General features: G+C 50.7%; 1 protein-coding gene and 1 long non-coding RNA gene across 2 annotated transcripts; one reads left to right on the forward strand and one right to left on the reverse strand.

Annotated features, from left to right (window-relative positions):
- The first annotated feature begins 249 nt into the window (after nt 1–249).
- Nucleotides 250–11082, forward strand: PI16 (peptidase inhibitor 16). The gene is made up of 8 exons (XM_074893864.1): nt 250–386; nt 1051–1274; nt 2443–2552; nt 5051–5269; nt 5886–5995; nt 6797–6885; nt 7315–9306; nt 9681–11082. The coding sequence occupies exons 2-8, from the start codon at nt 1250–1252 to the stop codon at nt 9821–9823; spliced, it is 2688 nt and encodes an 895-aa protein (XP_074749965.1). The 5' UTR covers nt 250–386; nt 1051–1249; the 3' UTR covers nt 9824–11082.
- A 2888-nt stretch (nt 11083–13970) lies between these two features.
- Nucleotides 13971–15966, reverse strand: LOC141954344 (uncharacterized). Its single transcript, XR_012632150.1, has 2 exons — nt 15753–15966; nt 13971–15667 (listed from the first exon to the last, which is right to left on the reverse strand). It is a non-coding gene; the product is annotated as an uncharacterized LOC141954344 (long non-coding RNA).
- Between the last annotated feature and the right edge of the window lie 11494 nt (nt 15967–27460).

The following is a 27460-nucleotide window of genomic DNA, read 5'->3' on the forward strand; positions in this document are numbered from 1 at the left end:
TCATTTTGCCTGTCAGCTCTTGAGGGTTTAACCCTTTTTAGGGCACTTCTTCTAAATGAAATTGTCATTTTAAGTGAAAAGTCAGAACACTTTTGTTTGGAATGTCAAAACATTTTCTCAGATGTTTCTTTTGTGGGTTTTAGCCTGGTTCCCTAAACGCTGTTGATGCAACAGCTCTGCCTGTCCCTCCTTTCTTCCCAGTAACGGTCTCCATCCTTCCTTCACAATTCAGCTTATTTCAGCCAAACCTTGAGGGGTAGAAGATGATAAGCTCCTCTGGAGTTCATAAAAACAGTCAAGCAGAGGAGAGAAAGATCCCGCCACCACCCAGACACTGTATTAGCCTTGTTAGACACCAGAGAAGCCGCACTGAAGATCCTCAAGACGTGAGTCAGTAAAAAAAACGGGCTTTGTGGTTCTGCTGTGACTTTGTGGAGCCCACTGGCCCCGAACGGCCCCTTCCCAGCCCGTCAGGTGCCAGCACGCGGCTCCCAGCTCCCGGGGGGGGGTGGCTGGGCTGGTCCTGAGGGAGCAGAAGCGAAGCCGCATTCCTTGTGCGCTTACCTAATGCCGGCTGGACACGAGCTTGTCAGCTCCAGGGTGGGGCTTGGGCCTTGCGCTGTTAAGCTCGATGCTTCAGACGTTGGCTCCAGAAAGAGCCGTCGGGGCAGGTTGGGGAGTTGAGAAACAGCCCTGCACCCCCTTTGCCAGCAGCTGCGCCTGACCTCGCCGAATGCATCGGCTCTTACTCACGTTTCCCCGTGAGCCACGTGCCCTGGTTGTGACTCCTCCAGGGCTGTTTTCTCTTCCCCACGAGCACTGTGTGTCCCATTTTCCTTAGTCCTTGTTGCTGCGCTATCTCCTGCGAGGCTTAGGATGCTGTAGTGCCAGGGGCTACCTGGAGCTTGGCCCTTCATCTCTGCATCACGTTTGCAGAGCCCAGTAGGTGTGTTGGGGTCTTCTCAGCTCTGCCTTGTTCCTCGTAAGCCAAGCCACAGTGAGCCGACTGGAGTTGGAGCCAGCGTTGATCCTTTCTAGTTGTTCCTCCAGGTCTCTGGAGATGCAGCAGCAGAGCTTTGGAGGTGTCTCAGCATGGAGACAGGTTTGCCTCGACGGAGACTGCAGTCCTGAAGTTCACCTTAGCAATAAAGGGGAACCTCTGGTTCGGCTGGAGGAGTTGAGATGTTAGCCTCAGACCCTGCTTGCAGAAATTGTTGGACTGTTGAGAGTACAGTAGACCCTGGGCCTAATGACAGAGAAGGTAATATGCAGAGGTAAGAGATGAGGGGGGTAGTAGGAGAACTATTGGGGAAAGAGGAATGATCAGCGTGGTCCAAAGCAAAAGGAGAAATGGCAAAGCATTGCCTGGGGAGCCAGGAGGAGAGAGGGGGAGGCCGAGCCGACAGCGTGTGATTAACTTGGCTCTGCTAGCCAGAGCTGCCCACCCGCTGATCCTTTCTAATAGCCTGCGATCCCCAAAGGCAGCTCCTGGAGCAGAGCCGGGGCGGTTGCACAATCGCAGATGGGGAGGAAGAGGCTGCAGGCAGGCCGGAGGGTCTCTGCCAGACAGGCTCGGTTCAGGACACCTGATGTTGGGCCCTGTGGGTGTCTGCCTGGGGGGGAGGGAGCACAGCCTGTCCCTCCAGAGCTAATGGTCTGGCTACTCCAGCCAGCCCTGAAGGCAGCTACAGACTCTCAACTCCCCTTTTTTAGGGCAATTTCAACTCTATACCCTGTTTTCTCCTGATGGCATAGGGAAGGGGCATCAACCCTTGGCTTACCCCCACCAGCAGGCTGGGGGAGCGCTTGGGGGGCTGTTCCCAGCTGCCCACTGCTTTCCCCCAAACACGGCCTGTGCTCAGACATGGGGCTGGCTGAGGGGGGCTCTGACTCCCACCCGGGGAGTTACGACGCTGCAAATTGTTCTCAGCAGTTGTATCTTGTTGCCTTCGTTTCTAGACACAGCTGCGTTCCAAGGATGGGGAGGACCGTTGTATAAAACAGGGCTTTGCCAGTTGCCATGGGATTATTGTTATGGTTGAGGAGAAAAGGGACAGGAGGTAGAAGAGGGGACCCATAACTGAGGGCTAAGGGGATGTCTGAGGTTTGGAGCAGCGGAGGTTTGGATGAAAATACCAATGCAGGGATTACGGTTCAGGCACAGGGTCTGTCTCGGGGAGTGGACCCTGCACACTCCTTGGCACCGGCCGTGCTGCTGCTTCTCCATCACGGCCGAAATGTGAGATGGGTGTGTACCGTGTGGCTCCGAAACTCTGCTCTAATAAAGAAATACATTTCCTCCCCAATCTTCAAGCTGCTGGGTGTTCCTTGCTTTTGGGAGGTGCTTTAAATCTGACTGCCAGAGCCGTGGGCTGCTAAGAGCAGAAGCTGGCTGCATGATGCTGAGCTCAGGTCTTCCTCCTGTTTTCCTGTTGCTCACAGCGCTGGAGCTGAGCTGGTCCCTGAGTGATGAAGAAAAGAAGATAATCTTGGATGGGCACAATAAATACCGCTCCCAGGTGTCTCCTCCTGCTATGGATATGCTGAAGATGGTAAGTGGCTTTTAGTGCAGGGGAATGTCAGAGGGTGTTTTTGTAGCGCAAGCCTTGATCTTTATACTAGGAGGGATCGAGGTTTTCTTTAGGGGAGGCAGAGCAATTCTTGTGTAGGGTCACAACTAGGTGTTAGTGGAGAAGTTCCCTAAATTGCCTCTAAAGTGATGAGTTTCCTTTCCCCTATAGAGTTGTCTTTGATCATTCCTGGAAGTTCTGAAGTGTGATCCGTGGCCCCTGATGCTCTGTGTGAGAGCAATGCAGCTCTCTCTCACATGACTGCCCACCAGAGCAACTTGTGATGGGGAGAGAAGGCAGGAAGGATGTTGCCATGAGCAGGTGCCCCAGGCTGGAGGGGGAATCCTGCTGTGGGGCATCGCCTGGTGCATTTTATTTGCCTTTTCAGGTCAATGGGCTTTTATCTATAGGAGGGAACCTCAACTTTGAACATGACAACCAGGTCATTCAGTTGTTTGGGCTTTCCATCGTGTTCCTAATCCTCACCATGACTTGTGCATGGCTGTCTTGGAGGTGAGGGATCCCCCATTTTGCTTGGGGAAACTGAGGCAGGGCCCCACCATCATGCATGGCTGCAGTGGGAGCAAAAACGAGCTCTCGAACTGGTGCTGCTTTTTGTCTTATTCGGACCCTTGATTTGATTAAAATTTGGCTGTCGTGTTTTATCTTGTACCACATGTGATTTTTCTCACTGTTTGCAAAACGCCTGGAGGAGGAGGACAACTGTTTATCATGGATAGTTGGAGCACTTTTGTCTTTTGGTCACAGTGTACTTAGAGGAGACCTCCCTGCCTGGCCCAAAAGTTGCCCAGGCTGAATTAAAACTTTGTGGTCTGGTAAACGGGAGCTTACCAAGCAAATGGAGCAAAAAGCTGTATTCAGGCATAGGAGGTCTGACTAGTGACTCCGAGGGGACAGAGCCAGAACCCTAAGCACCATGGTCCCACGGAACCCACCAGGGCAGGGCACAGAAAACTCAGAGTATAAGGGCTTTGGAGCCAAAGCCTGAGGGGAACAATCCCTTTGGGTCCTTAAGTCAGTGGCAGTTCTGAACCAGTGACTGCTGCTCCTGGCTGAAGCTTTGATTGCAGATCGTGTGCTTTGAGATGCTCCCCTCCGCAGCGCCGCTTTGTTTCTGCTTAAACATACAGGACCCGCTCGCAGTCTGGTGCCAAAGGCTTTTTTTTTTTTTTTTTTTTGAAGCACAACAAATGTTTAACTTACAGCAGCCCTGACGATTTCTTGGTAGAGGTTTTCCATGAGAGCGCCGTCCTCGCCTCCCTCCCGGGACGTTTGCATGAGCTGTCTTCGCCTCCGAGTTCACCTGCTGCCGTGGCACCATGCCCGGCTGAGGTCACCCCGCGCTTCTGTTTGGGACATGGATCTGGTTGCTGTGGAAATAGTTAGGCGATGGGGGGGATACATAGCCTAAAGCCACTTTTCTTTTTTAATGAGGCAAATCCTGCAGGTGCGAGTCCCCTGTTTATGGAGCCCAGCTCCGTGCCAGAGGAAGAGGAGCGTGCGCTCCCCAAACTGGGTTTCCAGCCGTTGCTCTCAGCCTGGCTCAGGGCCACGGTGAGAGGTCAATATCTGTGCCCCCATCCAGATATTTTGGTGTCCTTTCCCCCTGGTCTCTTTGTGCTGCTGCTCAGGGGCCCGTCCGCATCCCCTCAACACCCCATGGGGACATGTCCTGCATCAGGGCCGTGCTCTGTCCCCCTCTGCCTCCATCCGGGAAGGTCCCCCCTTAGGACCCACTGTTTGCTGGGCTGCCTTCCAGCCCGCTGCAGAAGCAAAGCTGCTGTCTCCATCAAATGGTACAAGGACGGTCCAAACAGCTGCGGTGTAGGGTTCCTTGTATGCCTCCCTGCAAAAAAACCTCTCCTCCTCCTCCTCCTGCATATCAATGTGGCCAGCGGGGGACCACGGGCTGGTGGGCTCAGCTGGCGGTGGGGCTGCTGCCGCTCCGAGGGGGCTCTTGGCAGGCAGCCGGGCAGCCGCGTCTCGGATCCAGGCGAGCAGATGATGTTTCCCAGGAGCGTGTGCTCCCAGGCTCTGTGCAGCTGCCAGGGGAGATGTGTCCTGCTCTCCTCCCATCCCAACCCCGGTCAAAGAGGGATGGCCCCAGGCCCCCTCCTGCATTACCTGGGGTCAGTTTCCTCCCTTCCTCCGTCTGAATTCATGGTTTCTCCACGCTGAGTTGAGGATGCTCCATGATGATGTTAGAGATGCTCCAGGCAAAGTTGTGAGAGTTGTGCTGATGTCCTGACCTTCCCCTGTTTGACCTATAAGCTAAAGTTTGGGTTGTGCTGGGACTGACTGTGGATATCCCATCTCCTGAGGACTATGTTGGGTAGGGATTAGAATACTCATGAATGGGGAAATTGTGGCCAGAGAGCCCAAGGATCCTTGGTACGTGTCCTGTGTGTGTCAGAGAGCCCAGTGTCCCTCTCCGTATGCTGACGCCGAGCTCCTTTCAGAGCTGGGACACGGAGCTGGAGGCCTTTGCTCAAGCCTACGCAGAGAAGTGCATCTGGGACCACAACAAGGAGAGGGGCCGACGGGGGGAAAACCTCTTTGCTATGGCCCCAACCCTGGACCTAGAATTTGCTGTGGAAGACTGGAACGGGGAGGAGAAATACTACAACTTGACAACTTCCACGTGTGCCCCCGGACAGATGTGTGGCCACTACACCCAGGTACCAGGCTGCTGGGGTGTAGGGATGGGGGTCTTGGGAAAGGAGCTGTACCAGAACCCCAGCTCCTCCCAAAGTCTCTACAAAGGGGTGAGGAAACAGGTAGGAATCAGAATGATACAGGGGGACCTGGGCATGGTGCCAGGCATGACCAGCCTTTTGGAGAAGACCTTTCTTAAACAAGCTCTGCAGCCCTGTTTGGCTGCTCAGTAGAGCTGGGTGCCAGCTTGTCTTAGGTGGAGATATGAGGTCTGAGTGTTTCTTCACAGCTTGGGTGGGGAAGGAGGAGCAGAGGTGGTGGTGGTAAATACAAGGACAGATGTACAGAGGGTTCCAGGACCAAAGCAGAGATGGTGATGCTCTACCTGGATGGACTATGTGGGAGGAAAACTCTGGCACTTGGATGTGTGAGCTGCAGCCCTAGGTTGGGAAGGTGGCCCAGACACAAGGGGCAGGATCCTGAATGCTAAAGCAACGTGGGGATCTGGGGCACACACTAAGAGATGAGGGGGGACATTGGTGGGGTGATAAAGCAGCTTTCAAGGCCAGGGGACAGGCTGCCAACAGGGCATCTGCCTTCCCCCACTCACCTCACCTTCACCCCTGGTCTTTGTCTTAGGTGGTCTGGGCAAGCACGCATCAGATCGGCTGTGGGGCAAAGTTTTGTGAGAAGATCGACGGAATCGAAACAGAAGACATGTACCTGCTTGTTTGCAACTATTACCCACCGTAAGTCCCATGCCTCGCGTGGCTTGGTGCATCTTGGTGGGGTTTCTGTGCTGGAAATGTCCTTCCTTCGGTTCCTATAGCAGAGCAGGATTTGGCCTTGTTCAGAAATAACAGCAAAGCAAGTCCAAGAACGGTCTTTGTTAATCTTGGGTTGGTCACAAAGGAAGGAAGGGTTGTCTGGTGATCCTCGCCCGTGATTGCGACTGTTGAGGTCTGGTGCAGCTCCTGGCACAGACCCAGGGAAGGACCTCCTTGCTCTCCAAGAGCTGCCCACGGCCAACGCTCCCAGTAGCTGAGGGTACAAACAGCAGCTCCCTGCTCTGCGCCTTGTTCTTCCCCGCTGGCAGCAGCAGTTGCCTGGGTGGAGAAACATGTTTGCACCAGCAGGAAGGGTTGGACGTGGGAGGAGAGGTGAGTGCCCGCCCTGGGACCAGCTTCAGGAACCACTTGCTTGGAGCTGGTGAGGCCAAACAAGGGTGGCCGGTCGCTGCAGACCTTCTTAGGGGTCTTGAGCAGAAGGGAGACGACATCACGTGTGCAGATACCATTCGACTGCTCTGTTCTGAGGGGTGCTGAAGGATCTGCTCCGTGGAGCTGTCTCCCCTGGTTTTAGCAGCCTCGGGGTCAGGCCATCGAGTAAACGGCACTGACAGTCTGTGGCAGGAGACCAAGATCTGTTTTTTTACATTAATCCTGAGTTTTGTCTTGGCTGGGATATTCCAGTTGAATCAGACCACTTCTTTGGGATGGGTGTTTCCCCCTCTCTTAATGCCTCTTTTTCTTGGTGTCTTCTGCTTCCAGGGGTAATATGAAAGGCCGAAAGCCGTACAAGGAAGGACCCTCATGCTCGCAGTGTCCTGAGGACAGAGTCTGTGTCAACTCCCTGTGTGGTAAGTGAAGTTGTACGTGTCCCTTGACAGGCTCTTGGGGCTCAGACCCCTGTGGTGGGGTCCAAGCTCTGATCCCTCCTGGAGCTTTGGGAAGCCCTGGCCCAGCAGCTCCAGGTCTGGACCATGAGACATCAGGTGCAATGGCAGCGCCTACGGCAGGTCAGCTGCCTCAAGGAGGAGCAGACAAGGACCTCGTACCCCCTGAGCCAGCAATGGCTGCCCCGGTCCTGAGGCAGGAGGTTGTGTGAGGGAGACAAGATGTCTCCAGGTTGGGAACCCCGGAGCGGGGGATGGCCCGGAGTGACCTGAGAGGGGTCAGCTGTTGCTTCCCCGCCCCGGCTGATTGCTAGTGGCCCCGCTTGGTGCAGGGGATCCACTGAGGTCAGCTGAGCCCAGCCCTAACCCGTGGCCCTTTTCGTCTCTTACCAGAACCCACTGTAGAAGAGACCACTCCAGCCCCTGTGACAACAAAGGCAAGCCCATCCACCCCAACCACAGCCATGCCAAAACCCACAACCACAGCCAAACCAGCACCCACAACACGAGTCCCCACCACAGCCAAACCAGCACCCACAACACCAGTGCCCACCACAGCCACAGCCAAACCAGCACCCACAACACCAGTGCCCGCCACAGCCAAACCAGCACCCACAACACCAGTGCCCACCACAGCCACAGCCAAACCAGCACCCACAACACCAGTGCCCACCACAGCCAAACCAGCACCCACAACACCAGTGCCCACCACAGCCAAACCAGAACCCACAACACCAGTGCCCACCACAGCCACAGCCAAACCAGAACCCACAACACCAGTGCCCACCACAGCCAAACCAGAACCCACAACCACACTTCCAACCACGGCCAAGCCACCACCCAAAACCACACTCCCAATCACAACCAAGCCAAAACCCACAACTGTGCTCCCAAGCACAACCACAGCCAAACCACCCACAACTACACTCACCACAGCCAAGCCAAAACCCACAACCATGCTCCCAACCACAACCAAGCCAAAACCCGCAACACTAGCACCCATCCCAACGACAGCCAAGCCAAAACCTGCCACCGCCCTCCCACTGACAACCCCAGCCAAGCTAGAACCTGCAGCACCAGCAGCCACCACAGCCATGGCCAAACCAAAACCCACCATGCCAGCACCTGCCACCACTACTGCCCAGCCAAAGCCCACCATGCTAACAACCACCACACCAAAACCCACCACAACCACCACTACGACTAAACCAACACCCACCACACCAAAACCCACCACAACCACAACTACGACTAAACCAACACCCACCACACCAAAGCCCACCACAACCACAACTACGACTAAACCAACACCCACCACACCAAAACCCACCACAACCACCACTACCACTAAGCGAACACCCACCACGCCAAAGCCCACCACAACCACCACGCCAAAACCCACCACAACCACCACGCCAAAGCCCACCACAACCACAACTACGACTAAACCAACACCCACCAAACCAAAACCCACCACAACCACCACTACCGCTAAGCCAACACCCACCACACCAAAGCCCACCATAACCACCACTACCGTCAAGCCAACACCCACCACACCAAAACCCACTACAACCAAACCATCACCCACCACACCAAAACCCACCACAACTACCACTACGACCAAGTCAACATCCACCACAACCACCCCTACAACCAAGCCAGTGCCCACCACACCAAAGTCCACCACGACCACCACTACAACCAAACCAAAGCCCACCACAAGCACCACTTCAGCCAAGCCAGCACCCACCACACCAAAACCCACCACAACTGTGGCTAAGCCAAAGCCTGCTAGAGCCAAGCCAACAACCACCACACCAACATCTACCACCACTACAGCCAAGCCAACACCTGCCACTACGACATCAGCAAAGCCAAAACTCACCACAACACCACCAGCGCTTACCACAACAGCCAAGACACAAGCGAAAACTTCCACAACCACAAAGCCAGAACCCACTGAAACAGAAACACTCAATCCTACTGAGGCAACTGCGTTAACTCTTTCCTTTGAGCCCACGTTAGACCTGGATTATAAAGTATCTCCAGAAGTAGAGGTAGACACTGGAGAGCCTGTTAGCCCCTTAACTACAGAGGATCCGGCCTTACTAGAAAGCATGGGCACAGCCTTCAGCCCCAAATCAGTCCCAGAAATAAAGAAAGATGTGAAAGAGGACAGGAAAGAGAAATCAGCCTTTTCCAGTCCACCTCCATCCCTCAGCCAAATTGTTCCAGAGATCAAGTTAGTTTTCAATAAAGCTGAGGTCATAACCCCTTCAAAGTCAGTGGTTTTCAGCCCTGAAGAGCCTACCTTCTTGCGCTTAACATCATCTTCCAGAGAAAAAAAAGGGCAGAGCCCTGCTTTCCAGACCTCCCTCTCAGGTAAGGTAATTGTGGAGTCCATCCTGGCATGGAGACACAGACGTTCAGTGATCCCCAAGCAGCATGGAGAGCGCTTGGGAGGAACCAGTATCAGACTGGTCCTCTGGATCCTCCTCTCGTGTGTGGCACCAATCCTTTTCCTCACTCTTTCCTCTAACGCTGAAAGGTTGGATGTCTCGTTTGTGCAGCATGGTTCTGTTTACAGCCTGCTCCCCACTAACCCACCGCCGTGTCACGCCTTCGCTGGATCGGTACGCTGCTGCCTCGCACCTCGCGGTGCCTTGGTGCACGTCACTGATGGACCTGCATGAGCGGGAGTTTCTCTTTTGTCCCGGTCTTCCCCCTTAACTCTGGGTTTTCTTCTCTTCTGCCAGCAGGTGCCTTGGACACTGAAGAACTGGAGACAAACTCAGACCAGACAAGCATGGATCAGCCCACGGATGGAGCCCCCGGTACCTGCTTGGGGCTTTCACTCTTCCTCCTACCCAGTGTCATCCTGGTGGGCCTTCTGCTTTGAATGGTCTTTCCCAGCTGTCCCTGCACCAGTCACCAAGGCTTTCTTCAGCATTGGTTGTTCCACAACCCTGGTAGGCTTGGGAGACACCACAGACAATTCCGGTTGACACGCTCTCTTCTTACCCTGCCTCATCTGCTCCAGCCCCGGCGAGCCAAGGGCAGCTGGCAGTCCCATGGGAACTTGGTCCCCTTCCTGAGGAGACCCAAGGGCAGGAGGGTGTCTGCCATAATGCTGGTGACCTTGGACCCTTCTCCTTTCTTCCCAGCCAGCCTGGGCTTCTGGTCCGTTTCCAAACTGGAAGTGATGAGCTGTCCCACCCACCTGTGTGGCTGGCAGGCTCCGCCGCACCGTGTCCCCAGGGAAAGCAGAATGACTTGGAAACGCGAGTGGCCATGAGACATGGTGGTTGGATTTGGTGTTTGTCAGGATGAGTTTCCAACAAAAATGCTCTTTTCCCCTCCTGATGTGTCTGTCTGTCTCAATTTTGGAGAAGTTTCATCTCTTCCCCCACCTTGTCTAAAAAGAGTGGCTTTTTTTTGTTGTTCCACAGGAGAGGTTTTCTGTTTCCTTCCTGGTTCTGGTAGCTACTACCCAGATGTACTCCTTTCTCCTCACACCTCTGCAACCCTTGTCTCCTTCCTCTCTTCTGCTCTCTGCCGCATGTACCCATCCCACAGTTAGTCCATTGCCATGACGTTATTTTACGCGTGTGCCTGCACCTGTGTGCAAGCACAGAAGAAAAACCTTCAGTGCTAAAGAGGAGTTACCGACTCCTCTGTACGGCTTTCTTCTGCATGGCTTCCTTCTTTGCATAACTGAAGTGTATTTGAATTTAGATACAGATCCCAGTTGACATATATTTTGTGTGTGGTGGAACCTGGTCCAGGAGAAACTAGTCATCACGTGTGCTGGTACAATTTGAGCTCAAGAGAGTCAAGTGAATGATGTTGGAGGTTACCGGTGGTTCCAGGAGTTGTTACAGGACCGCTTTCATTGTCTGGGACACTGTGTGTTTTACTCCCCCATGTCTCCGCTCCCTTCACCTGAGGATTCCCAGTAAGGTGTGTTAAATATGGCTCAAGCTTTGCAGACCGATGGAAGGGACTAGGAGATACAGTCCCTTCTCTGGTTGTCACATCCTTTGATTTCTTAAAGAGATGAGTTGGAGAATGTCCTGAAGGCCAATATTCGTGTCCTCCCCCATGATGTTGTGTCCCGTTCATCCCCAGAGCATGCACTGAATAAATCCTGTTGTGAAAGTCTGTTGTGGGGCGTGCAGTGTCTCGCTGGGGGATCTGGAGGCCGGGGGCCTGCTTATTCTATCTGTAAAATGTTCTTGATTGTGTGCTTAGGTAGAATTGCTGAAAGACAACGTGGGTTCTGGGGGTGCTGAAGGGTTTTTTTGCTTTCCAAAAAGCATCCGGGTGCCGGATTTTGCAAGGTTGCAATTTAATGTTTTTAATCCGGTGTAAAAGCAGCAGCCAGGAGGAGATTGAGGATGACGTAGGGAATATTCCCCGAGCGCCCAGCTTAGTGCAAAGCAAAAATATGTCCCCACTAGGAATTTTTGGGCAAGGAAAGCAAGAGCAAGAGAGCTCGGAGAAAAAAAAAAGATCAAAACTGGGGCTGGGGCGCTTCTGGTTCCCTCTTTTTAGAGGCCCAGCAGTGAGCCTCTCTCACCCCCAAACACATACTTTTTCATCTTTGCAGTAAAGAAAGAAGTTAAATACAAGCATGTGTCCCCAGAAGCCGTGTTTCTGCAGCATTTTCACTGTAGGACGTCACCCAGCTGCGAGCAGCACACGGGGAAAGGGCCTCGCGGGGTGTGAACTCGCAGCACGGGAGTGGTGCTGGGATCGGACCTTTGCTTTTTGCTTTTCCCCATCCTTCTGCCCCTGCTTTGCCTGGCAAGGCTGCCCTGCAGCTCTGCCTTTCCCTTCTCCCTGAAATCCTACAGCAGGAGCCCAGCAGCACCAGCTCTCGTACAGGAAACCAGCTGCCTGCGGGGTTTTTTTAGGTCACGGTCACCGCCAGCCCTGGTAAACGGTGACCGGCAGATGGCAGTGGGAGAGACACCGCAGAGAACTGGGCAGCTCTGAACTCCCTACGCAGAACCCTACAGAGAGTTTAGTGCTTTATTTAATCACAAGCATCAGATGTAGTTAAGAATCAGATTAAAAATAACCTCCTGCCCAGGTGCCGTGGCTGCTGTACGCTCTCGTTTCAGGCTGAGCTCCTGCTGCTGAGCTGCTTTCGGGGAAAAAAATCCAGCCTTGGGGTAGGGGCAGATGAGAGAAATACAGCCAGAGTGGCTGGTGGTCACCAGTTGTACAGGGCGAGGGTTCAGCCAGGGATGGAGCTGGGAGAGCATTTAAGACCGTGACTGTTTTTCCATCTGTGTGAAGGAGGACGTAGCAGTAATTCCCTATAAACAATAAAAAGAGCAGAAAAGCATTTCACCTCCCAGTAAAATCAGGGCATTTGGTCAACACCTGATTTTTTGCAACGCTGGATCCTTCACCCTGCTGAGAGCCATCGTGGAGCTGGGAACAATGGTGCTGCTGATACACAGCGTTAGCATCAGCCCATCAAAATAATTCTAGGATTTAAATATTTTATCATTATTTTGGGGCTAGTGGACCTTGTAAAAACTGTTGAGTCTTGTTTTCCTTAAGCTTTTGACTTCTGGAAACGCGCAGTTGTGCAAGGACCTATTTATAGAGTTCCTTGTAACAGAAAATTCAAAACCAGAAGGCAAATTTCCTTTCCTCTTCCCCCTGCACCCCAGGACAGCGGGGCTGAACCCTGCCAGCACGGGTATTTGGGTTGGTTTGGTTTAATCCTAAATTAGGGGGGTTTAGGGAGGGAGGGAACACGGAAAGGGCAGGGTATGGTGTGGTGCACAGGGGAGGACACAAAACATTCAAAGGAGACTTTTGTGGCATTTCCACACCATTTCTGGGGTTGGCATGAAGGATGCGCTGGCACCGGGGTGATGCAGTGGGCAGCTCCTGGGGCGGGGGGGAAAGGGGCCAACACCCTGGCAAAGATACTGCTGGGTCCTGGCAGCCCCATAGCCATGTGTGGTGGGAGGGGGAGGAGGCATTTAATCATCAGCTGTGGTCAGTTGGGTTAAAATAATGAGATTTGTGGTGTTTATAAGGCTTGGCTGCTACATTCACCCTGCCTGCTTGGTTCCCCTGCCAACCCTGGATTCTGTTTCCCAGCAGAGAGGGACGTGCCCACTGCAGGTTGAGTGAGAGGTCACTTGGCTTCGTGCTCCTGAAGCTCCCCTGAACATGGTGAGTTGGAAGGGTTGGGACAAGCACGGGCACCATCCTGGGGGATTTGCAGTTGGGGCCGTGATGCCATAGGTCCAGCAAGCTGCCCCATATCCCCTCAGAGTACTGGGGCTGAACGCGCTCTCGTCCTGCAGGGTCCTCGGGGGTTCTGGTGGGGACTCACCTTTCTCCCTCTTGTTTCTTGGCTGCTTTTTGCTAAAAGAAGGAGCCTACCCCTCATTGCCATTGTGGCCAGTGATGGCATTGCTGCCACAGCACGGCTGCCCTGCTGAAACGTGCCTGAGCATCCTGGCCAGCGAGTTAGCTGGGTGTCCCAAATTTCCATAGTTATAAGCTCAGACAACCTGTTAACCTCCCTCCTGGGCAGAGGCTGCTCTTTCCCATATACCAGGAAGCATTAGAGAAAGTAAATATTGCCTTGGCAGGTTTCTGAGCCCTAGTTGTGATTTATCAGAGACAAGACGATGTGTTAGCGCAGCCTGCAAGTCCCTGTGTTCACCCCTTGCTGGTATCAGAGTTATAAACATGCTTATAGCAAGGACTGTCCAAGGCAGAGAGAAGCCCTCGTGCTGACTGAGGTGAGGAAGCAGGTTTGAGCTTCGTGACAGGATTCAGGTTGGCCCAGGAAAGCACCTACTGACAGCCAAAATGGATGGTCTCAGCTGCCCGGCCAAGCCAATCTGCCCCACGTCCTCGTTGTGTCCTGGCTGTGGCTTCCCTTTCATGCTCAGGATTTTGGTCAAACGGAGAATTTGGTCAGTGGCACAGATTCAGGAACGCTGGCCACCCCTCCAGAGATCCCAGTTCACCATCCAAGCTCGCTTCAAGGCAGTAAAAAGACACGGTTTGAAAAAAGTCCAAACAAGTTTATTTTCAAAAGAGAATTTCTCCAGTAATATTTTATTCATGGCTTCCAGCTCACACAGTTTCACTGCTTGAGATTCTCTGCGTTAACATCAATGCAATGGAGGGGGACTGAACTGATTTTGTTTGGGACACACAGGATTAGTTCTTTTCTAGGGGATACCTCTTAAATACGAAGTGGATGTGCCGCTCTGTTCCCATGCTTGTGGTGCTATTTTGGTACCTTCCAAGCAATTTGCGGGTAGCAGCCCTGCCCCTCAGCAAGCAGCTAGAGGATAATAAGGCATCCAAGAGGACCAAGCTGTAGTTTTGCACAGCAAGTCGCCAGGACTGCTGAAGAGCCAGATTTATGGAGAGAGGACTGCATTCCTTCGCTGCTAGACACTGCGGCATCCCCACCCACCAGCTGTTGCCCAGCCTGAGGAAGTCACGTCCCAGCCTCGCTGCAGCTACGCCCCATCCCAAGAAGCAGAGGAGCCTTAAACAAGCTGCTTCATTTTGGGGTGTCCCATGGCCCAAGCAGTCAGGTCTGAGTCTCCCTGTGTGTTTGCTCCGGGTGAAATTTGAGGGCTCCAATTTCTTTTTGCAGCTCTCTTCCTCCCACTTCATCTGAGAAGATGTCCTCTGCTTGCCCCCGCTGCCCGATGTCTCAGGTCTCACACGTCTCCCTGACAGTGAGACGGCAGTGATAATGGCCCGAGATGCCCTTCAGTCTTGAACTGATGCAGCCCTGCTCGTGTTGCAGCTCCAGTCGTGGACTCGATCCTGCTTACACTGGACTATGGCAGAGGGATAGTCCCATCTGCTCCTAAGAAAGAGAAGAAATAACGATTCCCTGTCCCTTGTCAAGTGCCAGAGCTCTGAAGCACGTTGTCTTCTCATATGTCTGCTGTCAGATGACAGTGCTACCTGACTGGGAGAACCCGGAAGGATTAGGACTTGCTCCCTTTGGCTCACATCTCTTCTTTACCTGTCTCTGCTCTAGGACAGGGTGTTAGTCTGAATCGTTGGCTTATTCTATATAAATACACAGGAGCCCTAATCTCCTCACCAGGGTTTGCATATAAGTGAGGTAGGTTGATACGGATTATCAAATCAGAAAAACCACCCTCTAACTCTGTAACATGGGAGAGCTGGGAACTTGTCCAGAACAGAATGCACTTCCTGAGCAGGGGCCAACCAGTCAAATCTGATCAGCTCCCAGAGCTTTGAGTCCACAGGCTAAGCTTCCTCTTGGATCTAGTTCTTAACCCAAACTTCAGAACTGGGTGCAACAAACTCAGATCACAAGCTCAGACCTATCCTCTTTGTACCAAAGTATCCAGTCCCCTCCAGACTCAAAGACAGACTAGAAAAGAACAGCGCATTTAAACCCTTTACAACTTGAGACCACCTCCTGCAAAAAAAGAATAAAACTGGACACCAGCAGCTGATGCACCAACTCGTTTCATTGTTTCTCTTGCACCCATTAAACAGAGATAGGTTTTCTGTAAGCAGGTGGCTCCATGCTCATACGACCGAGGCACAGAGCAGTCCCTGGAAGATGCAATCCTGGATGCTGTAAGAGAAGACCCACTGAGTTGTTCAACAACGTCGTGCTGTTTTGGGATCCTCAACAGAAAGAAGTGCTGCCTCAGGAGCTCTGTGGCTGAGCCAGTCCTCCAGTGGTTTTGCTGCTCTTTAAGGAAGGCAATAGACTGTATAGTTATCACCTGAAATGGGATAAAATCCCTCCCACCAAACTATACAACCTACTACCTCACCTCCACAGAGCAGTGCAGAGGTCTTGCCTCAGTCACGGCTGTATCACTGGCTTTGCACTACTTGCACCACCTGCCTCGACGCTTGGAGTAGAAGTAGGTGACGAGAACTGAAGACCTGACTGTCTCCTTAGGAAAGACAGTAGATTGTATAGTTAGCTCAAAGGGAGGATAGGACTCCACAACTATTCAATCTACTACCTCAGCCTCAAGGACAGCTTGGGACCACGGCAGTCTAAGGCAATGAGATGATCCTTACCCAGGCACCGGCTGCTCCACGGCTCCTGTGAAGAGAAACGCATGAAAATTCATCAGGCTTCATGATGTTAGGGAAAAGGAGTCTCATACCCAACCTTGTCCTGGAGCTCCCTTTCCTTCTTTAAACCTCCTTCAGTCCTCTTGGACTATATTTTATCCTTGGCAATCACACTGGCTGCAAACTTTATGTACCCAAGGGCTTACGGAAGCAGCAGCCCTCCCCTTTGAACCCAGGGCCATACGCACAGCTAGCACAGCCCTCCTGCAACTGCAATAACGCCAACTAACATGCAGCCAGGCTGACCTCACCTCTTGAACACACAGCATATCTAGAACAAACCTGACAGACCAGATAAGAGCATCCATCAATTTAGCTGCTCTGCACTCCAGGGAATTGAGCAGATTAGAAATAACTGAGTACAAGGAAGCTTTTAGGCTGCAAATGTAATGGTATTGAGTACATCAAGGCAGATCTCATTTCCTAAACAAATGAGTGCAACATGCAGACTTGGTGTCCCTTTAATGCTATAGCACAGCCAGGCAATATTAGCATGGATCTGAGACAGACTGGCTTCCCCCCAAGCCTTTGGCTCACCTTCTGAGACTTTTTCATTCTCTGTACACCCAAGTACAGATGCAAGGTATTAAGTTGGTAGTTTAAGAGAAATGTGTGAGTTCTTTTGCAATGAGAAAGAATTCCCCTTGAAGATTAAAGAAAGCCGTAATGAAAAGGAAGCCACCAGTAGCACATTAAGCGGGCTGCATGTGCAGCACGCCAGAGACCCCCAGGAGGACTTCCCATGAGAGCTCAGCAGGAGGTGTCCCAGCCTCCCAAACATCTGCTGAGTGTTGAGGTGGGAGAGGCAGGAGCTCAGGCAGGAGACCCCAAAGAGACAAAAGCTGCCTAATGCTTTGTGCTTCCACAGCTAACAGGCAACAGCCTAAATAGGTGAGATTGCCAAAGGTTTGGTGAAATATTGTAGCTGGGATCCCTGAGGTGAGAGTTTAGGCTGGCCTGGGGTACAAGGATATCTTTGCAGCAAGGTTTGGAAAGTGCCCCTGTTCCTTTGCAGAGCTGTCCAGAAGTCCTCACTGGCATCCAACACAGTTCCAGTAATTCTCTTAATTTCCTTTGACAAACTCAACCTTCACAAGGGATGACCTACTGAGCCAGGCCATCTGGCCCAGGCCTCTCCTAGTGTGACAGGCTATAAACAATGTCAAAAAAATCAATGTTGCAGGACTGCTTCCTATAATGTTTAAGTACCCAGCCCATCCACAGTGCCAAGTACCTTGCATCCCAAACAGCCTTCTGACGGGAAATGTTATTCTTCCTGTTTTATTGGCACAGAAAGCGATGCACAAAGGTTGCACATCCCTCCTTAGGACATGCAACACCAGCCAGAGCTTCACCGAGGTTACAGCCAGGCTCAAAGGTCCATCCAGTCTGTCACAGGCCACTCCGCCTCCTCAGAGACAGAAGTATGAGTTCAGACTAAAGTGTCTCAGCTTCCCAGAACTTAAGCTAGTGCCACAGGCATCAAGGAGAAGGGATCCTGGTGACAAGAAAGCCAGAGGTTTCTGCAATGGTGGAGGACTGGGCAGGGGGGTGGCCCAGATGATCACATCAGGTGATGCATATAGGAGAGGACATTCATCTTCTCCGAAGAGACTCTTGGCAACTGACCCGGAGGAGCAATTTTTCCTGATTCTCAATCTGGTGGCTTATATTATTTTAAACATATAAGCAAAATGTGTAGGCCGGGCACTTAAAAGGTCACTCTCAATACCATTGCAGAGAATAGGCGTTTGGGCCAATCTCAAACTGTGGGTGGGAAATTACGTTAAATAACTCCTAGTTCACATGGATCTAATTATACATGGAGAGGAAAAAAAAAATCCCTTCTGACTTCTATAAGTAATCCTGAAAACAGGAGATTAATTATAATAATTGTCTTAATGAGTATAGGTTTTGGGAATACCCAGCTGCTGACTCTGCAATCCTGATCTTGCTAGGATCTGTGAAGAAAGAAGTCAAACAGGAGGATTTAGAAATACTGTGCTTGGTAAGGATCACTCTGACCACCCTACCCTTAGTAGCACTGTCACACTTGGTGCTACACAAATTGCAACGACAGCAAGCTGCTCTCCTGGATGGCTTGTGGTCTAAACCACCGAAATTCAAGATGGAGAAGGAAGGAGAAGCAGAGAGATGACCAGATTTGCCAAAGGTCACACAACAAGCCCGTGGTAAAGCTAACACTGGAACCAGCCTTGGGAAGTCCTGCTCCAGTATCTGGTTGCGCTGCCGGGGCAATGGTTTGCCTGGGCCAGCCTAACCAGGTTAGGACAGATCAATATCCACCTCTCCCAGCTGTCTTTGACGGAGAGAGAAAAAGTGATGTTCTGTTTTAATATCTGTGGGAGAATCATAGATCCTGGGAGAGAGAAGATCACACACATACTGGATAACAGCTCAATGATAAAACCCCACTGGGTTTTCATGAACAGGCCTTATGAATTAGTCATATATCCATGCAGCCATAAGATTTGTGCAAACTCGGTGTCTGCTGAGATTCTCAGCACAAATCCCATGGCAATCTCCGAAGTGAGCTGCATTCCAGCTCTGCCCGGCTTTCCAGACACAAACCTTTCCCTTGTAGCGTATTGCTGCTGAAGCATTAGATTTACAAGTACCTGAATGTGATGTAGCTGTGCAAAATTCAGGATAAAATAGCCAAGAGGGTTTGTAGGAGTCCGAAGCCTATACCCCAAAGCCTCTCACTGCCTTCTAAGTTATTTAAAACCAGCTTTTGAAGATTTTTGGATACTTGACTGCTAAGAACTGGACCTCTTTGCAAAACACCATTTTCTGTGCAGACCTTAAGGTAGTGGCACTGCAATTTTCCCTTCTCAGATTCATGAGTCCCTCCAAAACTAGCCAAATTTGATTTTTGTGAAAAAGCTCAGTTAGTCTCTGCAAGAGACTGCAGGAAAGTCCCTGTGCTCAGCGTGTGCCACAACACAGTTCCGCTGCCTAGAGGTGCTTGGAGGGGTGAGAGAAATTGGCAGGTAAAGGATTAATATGTTTCTTCACAGCAAGATCCTCCAGGCTGGCAAAAAAATGGCATTTCCAGTCCAGCTTTCAGACTCATTTTTGGGAGGGAAAGGTGACCTACAACTGTTCTTCAGTTAGCAGGGCTCAGGGTGGCTTATGATGACCAGCCGAGCAGACCCCCAGCAGACAACCCAAGCTGGTGCCCCCCAAATTATGAAGCATCTGCAGATCAAGGATGCCCAAGCATGGCCAAGTCTCTGCCTTTAAAATGGGGAGGCATGGAGCCCGCCTTAGAGAGTAGCTGGAAAGGCTCCGAAGCTTTGAGGAGCTGATCTGGTTTATTAAGGAGCACTGAATGAAATGGAGGAGGGGGGAGGAGGGAGGAGGAAACCATAAAACAACAAAGTCGCTCCTTTAAAAGCAGACACTGCTTTCAGCCTTTGTATAGCCGCAGTCCCGCGCGTCGGTGCCAAAACGTGCCGGGGACAGGCAGGGCTTCTCAGCGGGAAATCAGGGCCCTGCATCTCTGAGAGGCTTTTCAGCCTCTTGGAACACAGGCTGGACTGGGGCAGAACCAGCCCCAAGCACCGCGAAGCCTGCGTGCAGCCAGCCGGCTGCGTTGGCACAAAATGGCTGACCGTCGGCCATTTTGTTTCCTTAGCTTTGCCTGTAGGGAAGCCGGTAGTGACTTCACGGCCTCACTTCGCCACGTTGCTGGAGTAGAAAAATAAAAGCAGACCCCCAAAAAAATCCAAACCCAAAATAAGTGAAAACAAAAAGAAGAGGGGAAGGTTTTCAATAGCTCCTCAATGTTGCCGGGGCGTGCAGCCACATACAGCACCGTTCAGAGCTGGCCGGCCAGCAGCGGGGAACTTGGTCAGAGAAAAAGCAGCGGACATCCCAGAAAAACACGTTGAGTGCGCTCCATGCCACTGGAAAGCAAAAAAATGACATTTGCCAAACTAGCCACAAGGACAAGTTGCTTCTAATTTCTTACAGGCCAGGCGAACCTCTCAGTAAAGCAAGGCCAACCATCTTGCCAGACACCTGATCCTGGAGTTGATATTAAAATATCATGCTTCAAAAGAGTTAAACAAAGGTGCTGCGAATAGGGAAAGGGAGATGGAAGTAAAAATATTTAAAGTTCATTCTTGCAACTGCCCCCGTCTCTCAGCAATGTTTTTTCTCCATCTCTTTTAATGACATACGTAGTATTTCATATCAACGTTGTCGTAGCACTTATTATTAAACAATTAGCAGGTATCTTAATAAACAGCTACTCATCTGTTAGAGGTTGTCTCGAGTCCTATCAGATGTTTATAAACATCTGGATCATCATTAATGAATCTGGTATTGTTATCTATAATACAGGCATCTGTAACCTGCTTGTTACACGACTTCTTATCTTTCATTAACCCTTCATAAATCCATTATCAAAAGTGGCCACACAACTAACGGTTTTTCTAAACATTCGTGTATTTTCCTTGTAAATTAGCATATAATTTGCACTCTCCTGAAGGAAAAAAAAATCCCAGAATTTTTGTCATAAAAGTAAAACAGATATTTCATAGACTAATTTCTCCAAAATATTAAAAATCAAGAGATATAAGAGAAAAAATATCTTTCTGGTTTATTTTTACCTGCTCCATACCCAATTCTATAGGTTAAGTAAAAAATCTAAAGAAAAAAAATCCTTTCCTGTAATCCTCGATAAAATTCTTCCATTAATATTGTTTTCCTTCTCGATATTCGGTTCAAAAGCTGCTCACGAAAGGTGTGCAGGTAACATCCACCCCTAATGTAGATTTGGACCAAAACGTTTAATTTGCAATGCGAACTGCCCGCCCAGCGCCCACACACGTAGCCCCGGCTCCGGGACCACCGTTGCCCGTGCAATTCTCTACATTGTCCATTTGCAAGCAAGCCAAGCAGATATGGAGGCAAATACCTTTCTGTGCAAGAAAAGCGATTTCACCTCTTTCTGCTCTCCTTCCCAGCTCCTTTCTGAAAGTGTCTGCTTCTCTCCAGATGTCCGGGCAGCCCCTCAAGGAAAGGTAGGACGATCACCCCAACATCGATGCCTTATCAGAGCCCGATCCCCCCCATGCTACTGGACAGAGATCAGCTCCTCCAAGCGTCTGTGAACGAAGAGACGTGACTACTAACTCCAAGACATCCAGGCTACTGAAGGAAATGCAGAATCACTTTTAAAAAAAAAAAAATCGCTTTTATTTGGCGCATGTTCTGGTATTTTTGCCATGCTTCTGCGCAAATTTGTATGGTAACGCCACCAAGTTCCCTTAAACTTTCAAGGCATGTTACTGTTGATGGCGTCTCTGTCGTGTATCACACCTTAATGTGTGCAGGATACACACGCTGGTGCAGTAAACAGCTTGTTATCACAGTACAGCTCCATCCTCGTAAGAAAAGCAAGGGCTTAAAAAGCCAAGAACAGCTATTTCTTTTAATATTTAAATTAAGATTTTGTATTCCCAAGATGAAAACTTTCAAGGCAAGAAGGCAATAAACAAAACAAAAATCCCTAAAAAAAAAATCCTCCGGATCACATCAGCTAAATCCAGGCTCTGCCACATCAGTGGAAAGGTCAGATCTCATATTCACCAAATACAAGAGGACACACAACAGGTTAAAATGCTACCGTCCGGCAATGACCGGCTCTAATCATACCAAGCCGATGTGTAAAACCATCCGCCCGTCCAAAAACAAATTAGACAACAGTGCTCTCTGGTACTTTATAAATACAGAAGAAAAGAGGGCTGTTTTATTGAATATAGCGAACAAACCTTTCCGTCCGGCTATACCGTGCAGCCCCGCGACTCTGCATGCACCGAGTAGCCTTACGCTGCTAATACAAAAGCTCAGTTTGGCAATTCCAGGCATTTTCAGTGCTCAACATACGCCAAAACTACCCACTCTCTGCCTCTGACTTTGGTCTCGTTCCAAAAGGTCCTTTTTTTTTCTTTTTTTTTTTTTTTTCCTCTCTCTCTTGCTACAGCCGGTGCCACGTAGAGCGGGAGAGTTGGGCTCGAACATGGCCGCAGACTCCAAAAAAGAGCCAAGTCCCAGCGTCCTGGCTTCCCCCTTCCAGACGGAAAACAAAATGGCCATGCAGCAGCCATTTTGTTTTCTGTGGGATGGGAGGGAGAAGGGAAGGGAGGGGAGACGCAGGCCAGGCGGGAGCGCACGGGAAGGATGGGGGGGGAGAGGGAGGGAGAGGGGAGGGCGTCGATTCGGCAGGAACCCAAAAGCTCTGCGGCGATGCCCGGGCGCGTCCTCCCTTCCTCCCGCCGGGGCTGAGCAGCCCCGCAGCAGGACCGATGCGAAGGGACGGACATGGGGTCGGCTTTTCCAGCCCTCCCAGGCCAGTGGACAGGGGTTACGCTTCCTTCCCTGGGCCTGGCTGCCACCTCCATCCTGCCCGCTGCCATGGGCTGGTTCCTGCCCAGCCACGGCTGGCACCGCAGGGCCCGGGCTCTGCGAGAGCTCCCGATGGGAGCCAGGCAGGAGAGCGGAAACCAACCCGGTAACGTCAAACTCCTGAACTTCCCTGGGCAGGAAACGGTGTAAATAACACCCGCGGGGAGGGGGAGAGGAACCCAGAGCAGGCGAGGAGGCCTTGGGGATGGCAGCTCGGCGGCAGCATGGCCTCTACAACACGAACCCTAAAGGCACCTGTGGCGAGGAGGTCCAGGGAGGAGCGATCTGGGGTTTCCTTGCTCACTCCCGACTGGATGAGCCTGCCTCAGAAACGGAGCCACACGGTCGAGGCCCATGCAGGGTCTGGGCTGGCCTACAACGATGCCTTTCCACTCTCAAGCACACCAGGGGATAGTGCGGGCAGCTGCCTGGTACCTGCCCATGACGCAGGGTGCAGGTCTGTCCCCATCCCTCCGAGCACGCCGGGAGGAGCGAAAGGCTGTGCGAGCAGTGGAGGATGGGGCTGAGCCATGCTGCAGGCAGCGGGGTTTGCAGGCAGCCCTGCCTGCCCAGTGACCAACTGGCTCTCTCCAGCAGTACCTCACGCCTGCAAAGCACCTTACGAGCTCCATGACTTTCATCTTTCTACCCTTTCACAGACCAACACCACAACTGCCCATCCTGACAGCATGCCAATGGCTTGAGGGACCAGAGAAGCATTTCACTCAACCCACTTCTCCCTAAAGCACAGGGCTGAGCTCCTAGTTAGCCTTACTGAAGAAGCCAACAAGCTGCACAGGTGAATCCCACCCTCCACCACAGAAGTTAAGTCCCTTCAAGTCCTGGCCAAAACCAGACAAGAGGTTTTTAGAGCAAGGCAAACACCTCATGAACTTGTGTGAGAGTACCCAGCCCAGGAAGACTCTTAGGAGCACACAAATCAAACAGCCCCTGGGCTTTCTGCTTCTGTAGGTGAGACAAGCGGTGAAAATCAGGACTATTCACAGGATTTAGGATGGGTGAGAGTTCCCAGTTAACAAGCCCTACCCCCTAAGGATGCAGGGAACTGGAAATGCCAAAACCTAGCACAGTTTTGAAGCTGTTACAGATCTTGTAAGAAAATCCTATAAGGAAGGTTGTTAATTGGACAAGGCACTTTGTGGCATATTCATGTGGGATAAATTTAAGCACTGGAGGCTGGACCTGCTAAGCTTTATCTATTCAGTGGGGAGGGCAATTTCTCTGCAGAGTAATTCAGAGCAGAAACATAATGCCAGCATCTTGAATTATCCTGTGAAGAAAGCTAAAATCAACATTTTCTTAATAACCACTATTCCTCACTATCTGATCCCCATCAACTTTCTGCAAAGTAACCTAAGATCTCCAGGTGAAAACTGTTGTGGATTTATAGCTCAGTAATTTGCTGTGATTGATTAGTCTTATTAAAAACGTCCCTGAAAATAAGCATCACTGTAACAAATTCTGTCAAGTGCCTGCCCATCCCAACTTCCCCTGTGTGCTTGGTGGGGACCCATATGACCTCAGAGGTAGGTCTGTGCACTTCATGTTAACCTTGCAGTTCAGGAATTTTGAAGGTATTTGAGAGATCCAAGTCCAGTTTATTTTAATGGGGTTTGGGAAGGCAAGGCTTACTTGAAAACCCTAGCCTTTACACTGAGAGAATATTGCATTTCTTGTGCAATACTCTTCCAGGAAAAGCATCGAGGCAGCTTGCAGAATAAAGACCAAAGGGCTCTAGATGCCTACAGCAACAGATCAAGAAATGGCCACATGCAGCATGAAGCTTGAAGCAATGAGAAACAATTTCAGCTGTTCTGGCACCAATACTCTCGTCTAGAAAAACCCTGACAAACTGAGAAACTTTATTTTTAACCTTATTCTAAGTGAAAACGTATTATGAGCAAGGTAGGACGAGATATATTTACAGATGGGGTGTTGTGCCTTTCCCAGTAACAGGGCCCCAAGGTCAGCCAGGCAGCACCTTCCTGGTGGGTCCTGAGATGGAGCAATGAGGGATCAGGGACATGCATGGGGCTGGGATTGCTGAAGATATTGATAGCCCACACAAAATTGCATATAGCCCTTCAGCACTAGTTGCTTATTCAATATATTTTGGTCAAATGGGGGGGTGGGGGTGGTGCACAGGGTGAAATATGGGAATAAGAGTTTAAGAATAAACAAGAGGGGAAGGTATGTGACTGTGTAAGCAAGGAGAAGAGATCACAAATGCACGGGGTTTGTGGACCCGGGTTACTGAGAGAGCTGAGATGGCTCGTGTGAGGAGACGGAGGTGTGAATACAATTAAATGCTGAAGCTTTACAAAGGACAAGGGAGGAGTTGCTGAGCAGGGGGATATTTTTGTAGCCTCCAATTTGGGCTGCTGTGGGCTTAGTAAACTGGTGGTAAATTAAGACGTGGTCCCGAAAGGAGCCCCTTCTGCAGACAGGCCGCTTGCTCTTGGTGTTCTGCTTTCAGATGCTGCTGCTGTGGCCTCACCAGAGCTCTCGTTCAAGGCACACCCTTGACATTGCTGTTCAAGCTTCCAGTGTTGTGAAGGGCTTACTGTCTGGGCAAAAAATGGTTGAAAGCCTGGAGCAAAGGCTTGGTAAGGCTTATGGGCCCATACTTAAGTTTCAGAAGACTCTCTTCCTCAGGGACGAACCATTGAAGGTAGCAGTTTGTTCTCATTCTTCTACACATATATACCTGCTGCCAAGGACTGTCACTTGATAGTAGGTAGAGCAAAGCATATCATCTGATTTCAGAGCAGAGCTGGGTGGGGAGAACAAGGCCCCCATTTCTGTTTGTGATCAGGACTCAGGAGAAAGAGTCTGTGATGCTGTTGTGGGTCTTGCAAGCTGAAGAACTCTATCCTTGTGCTTTAGCTCTGTTTTTTCCTACCACATTGTAAAGCTGTGGAAACCAGCCGCTCATCACCATGTGTTTGAGTTGGTGGACTTCCTTAGCATCAAAGCTTCCCCTCTGGCTGTTGCTGGAGTCTCTTCAGGTCTTATCCTGCTGGTCTATTCACATCCCAGCGACCCCATGCAAATATTGCCCCACCATCACTTCTCACGTGCTCTCTCCTCCCTGCACTGGCCTATTTGCTTCTGGTTCATGAAATTTAGAGTGGATAAAAACGTGAGTAAGAAGCAAAGGGATATTTTATTAATTTGCTGATGAGAAATACCTTCCTTGTGAATGGGGAGAAATGGCATTCACTTTTTTCCTTAGTTGGTGTGAGCATATGGGTGAACCAGATTGCCTTCTCTGGGTATATTTGGATGGATTCTTTTCCTCTCCAGGTTTGTCCAGTGGCACCTTTCCCCACCAGGCCTGAGCACTCTCTTGGGAGTCTTTCAGACTCCTCCATTTCTGCCTCAGGGGAACAATGTACATAAGGCAGCAGCAGCAACAAAATCATTTGGGAAGGAAAAAACTGGACTTAACAGCTGCATTGCTGAGCTCCTGCATTCAGTCTTAGCGAGTCACTTTGTTTCCTCCTTTGGGAGATAGATACTCCCTACCTGGAATGCTGAGAAAGTTAATTAGTTAATGTACTAATTAACCAAATGTGCTTTGAACAATGGAATCACTTGAGGCAGTAGATCTCGTGAAGGTCTGAGTCTAATACTGGCTTTAACAAGGGTGGGCTCCCACTTCTTATCAGCTGCTACTTCTCTGCATTATTCATACTTTTGCCACTGCACATCTGAGGCACAAATGGCCAGAGTCCATCCAAGCTCTTCCCTGCCTGCTTCTTCCATCAAGGCTGAAGATGCAGCTGACTTTCTTCTTCTCACAAACACAGCTCTGGGGGCTCCAGACCAAGGAAGTGGAGAAATCCAAGCTAGGGTTTTTGACATAGCTAGTCTTTTTGGTACATGCCCAGCAATCTTTTTGTGACCCACATCCCACCTTGCTCTGGAGGACTGCACACGCACCCAAGGCGCTTTCTCCTCTCTTTTCCAGAAGGTGGATGGTGGTAGAGAGCACTCCTCCTGCTAAAGTGAGAGGCGGCTTCACTTTCCACATCACTGGGACCCATCCCAAACTGGATTTGGAGCGGCAGCTGCAATGAATCCCCCAAGCTAAACCAGTTCAGACTTTGGCCAGTCCTGAGCTCACCCAAAGGCCATTTCATGCAGCTTCAAGCACCTTCTGTGTCTACAAAGGCAACGGAACAGTGAAGTCAAACTCCACAGCAGAGGCTGTAACCTAGTTCTGAAAGGTTCCAACAAAGATGGAACCACCAGAGCTGATGGAGGTTGTTTGACTTACTCGAGCATGAGTACAGCAATCCGTCTAGAGCCTGCACTTCATCAGGCTGCCAAAAGTTACCCCTTAAGAGAGAGACTGTCCCCAGGCCATCCTGTGTAGGCTGGATGGAAGAGAAATTGTGCCAGTTTTGCTCAGGAAACTGAAGTTGAGTTTCATTTCCAAATGTGAGACTAAATTATTCTTCTTCCACCACAGTTCTGCAAGCTCTCAAACTCTGCAGATTTAGCTGGGTTCCTCCCCAGCTGGAAAAGAAAATGCAAGGCAATGTCACAGCCACTTCTTCTGTGTCACATTTATACAATTCAAAGGCCTAATCTTAAGAAGCTGGAAATCATAATTAGGCAGGCAAGAACCTACAGTCTGGAAAACGCATCCCTCTTTCTAGTCTAGTCTAGTCTGAGGCGTGTATTGTATTAGACTCTTAAGAGCTGAGTTTTCAGAGCTGCATTTTCAGAAATGAACTGCTGCTGAAAGCAGGCCCCCTAAAATAAGCAAGATTAGCAAATCTTCCCACCTCCACCAGTTTTGACGATGACACCAACAGACAGATTTCCATCACCCTTTTGGCTGAGCCCTTCTGGAACTGTGGACGTATTTTCTACAGGCAGAGTTCTTCACAAAACTCCCCTTTTCCAACACAGAAACTATACACAT

Source organism: Strix uralensis, chromosome 24, assembly GCF_047716275.1.
Source record: "Strix uralensis isolate ZFMK-TIS-50842 chromosome 24, bStrUra1, whole genome shotgun sequence".
In the NCBI taxonomy this organism is placed as follows: Eukaryota; Metazoa; Chordata; class Aves; order Strigiformes; family Strigidae; genus Strix; species Strix uralensis.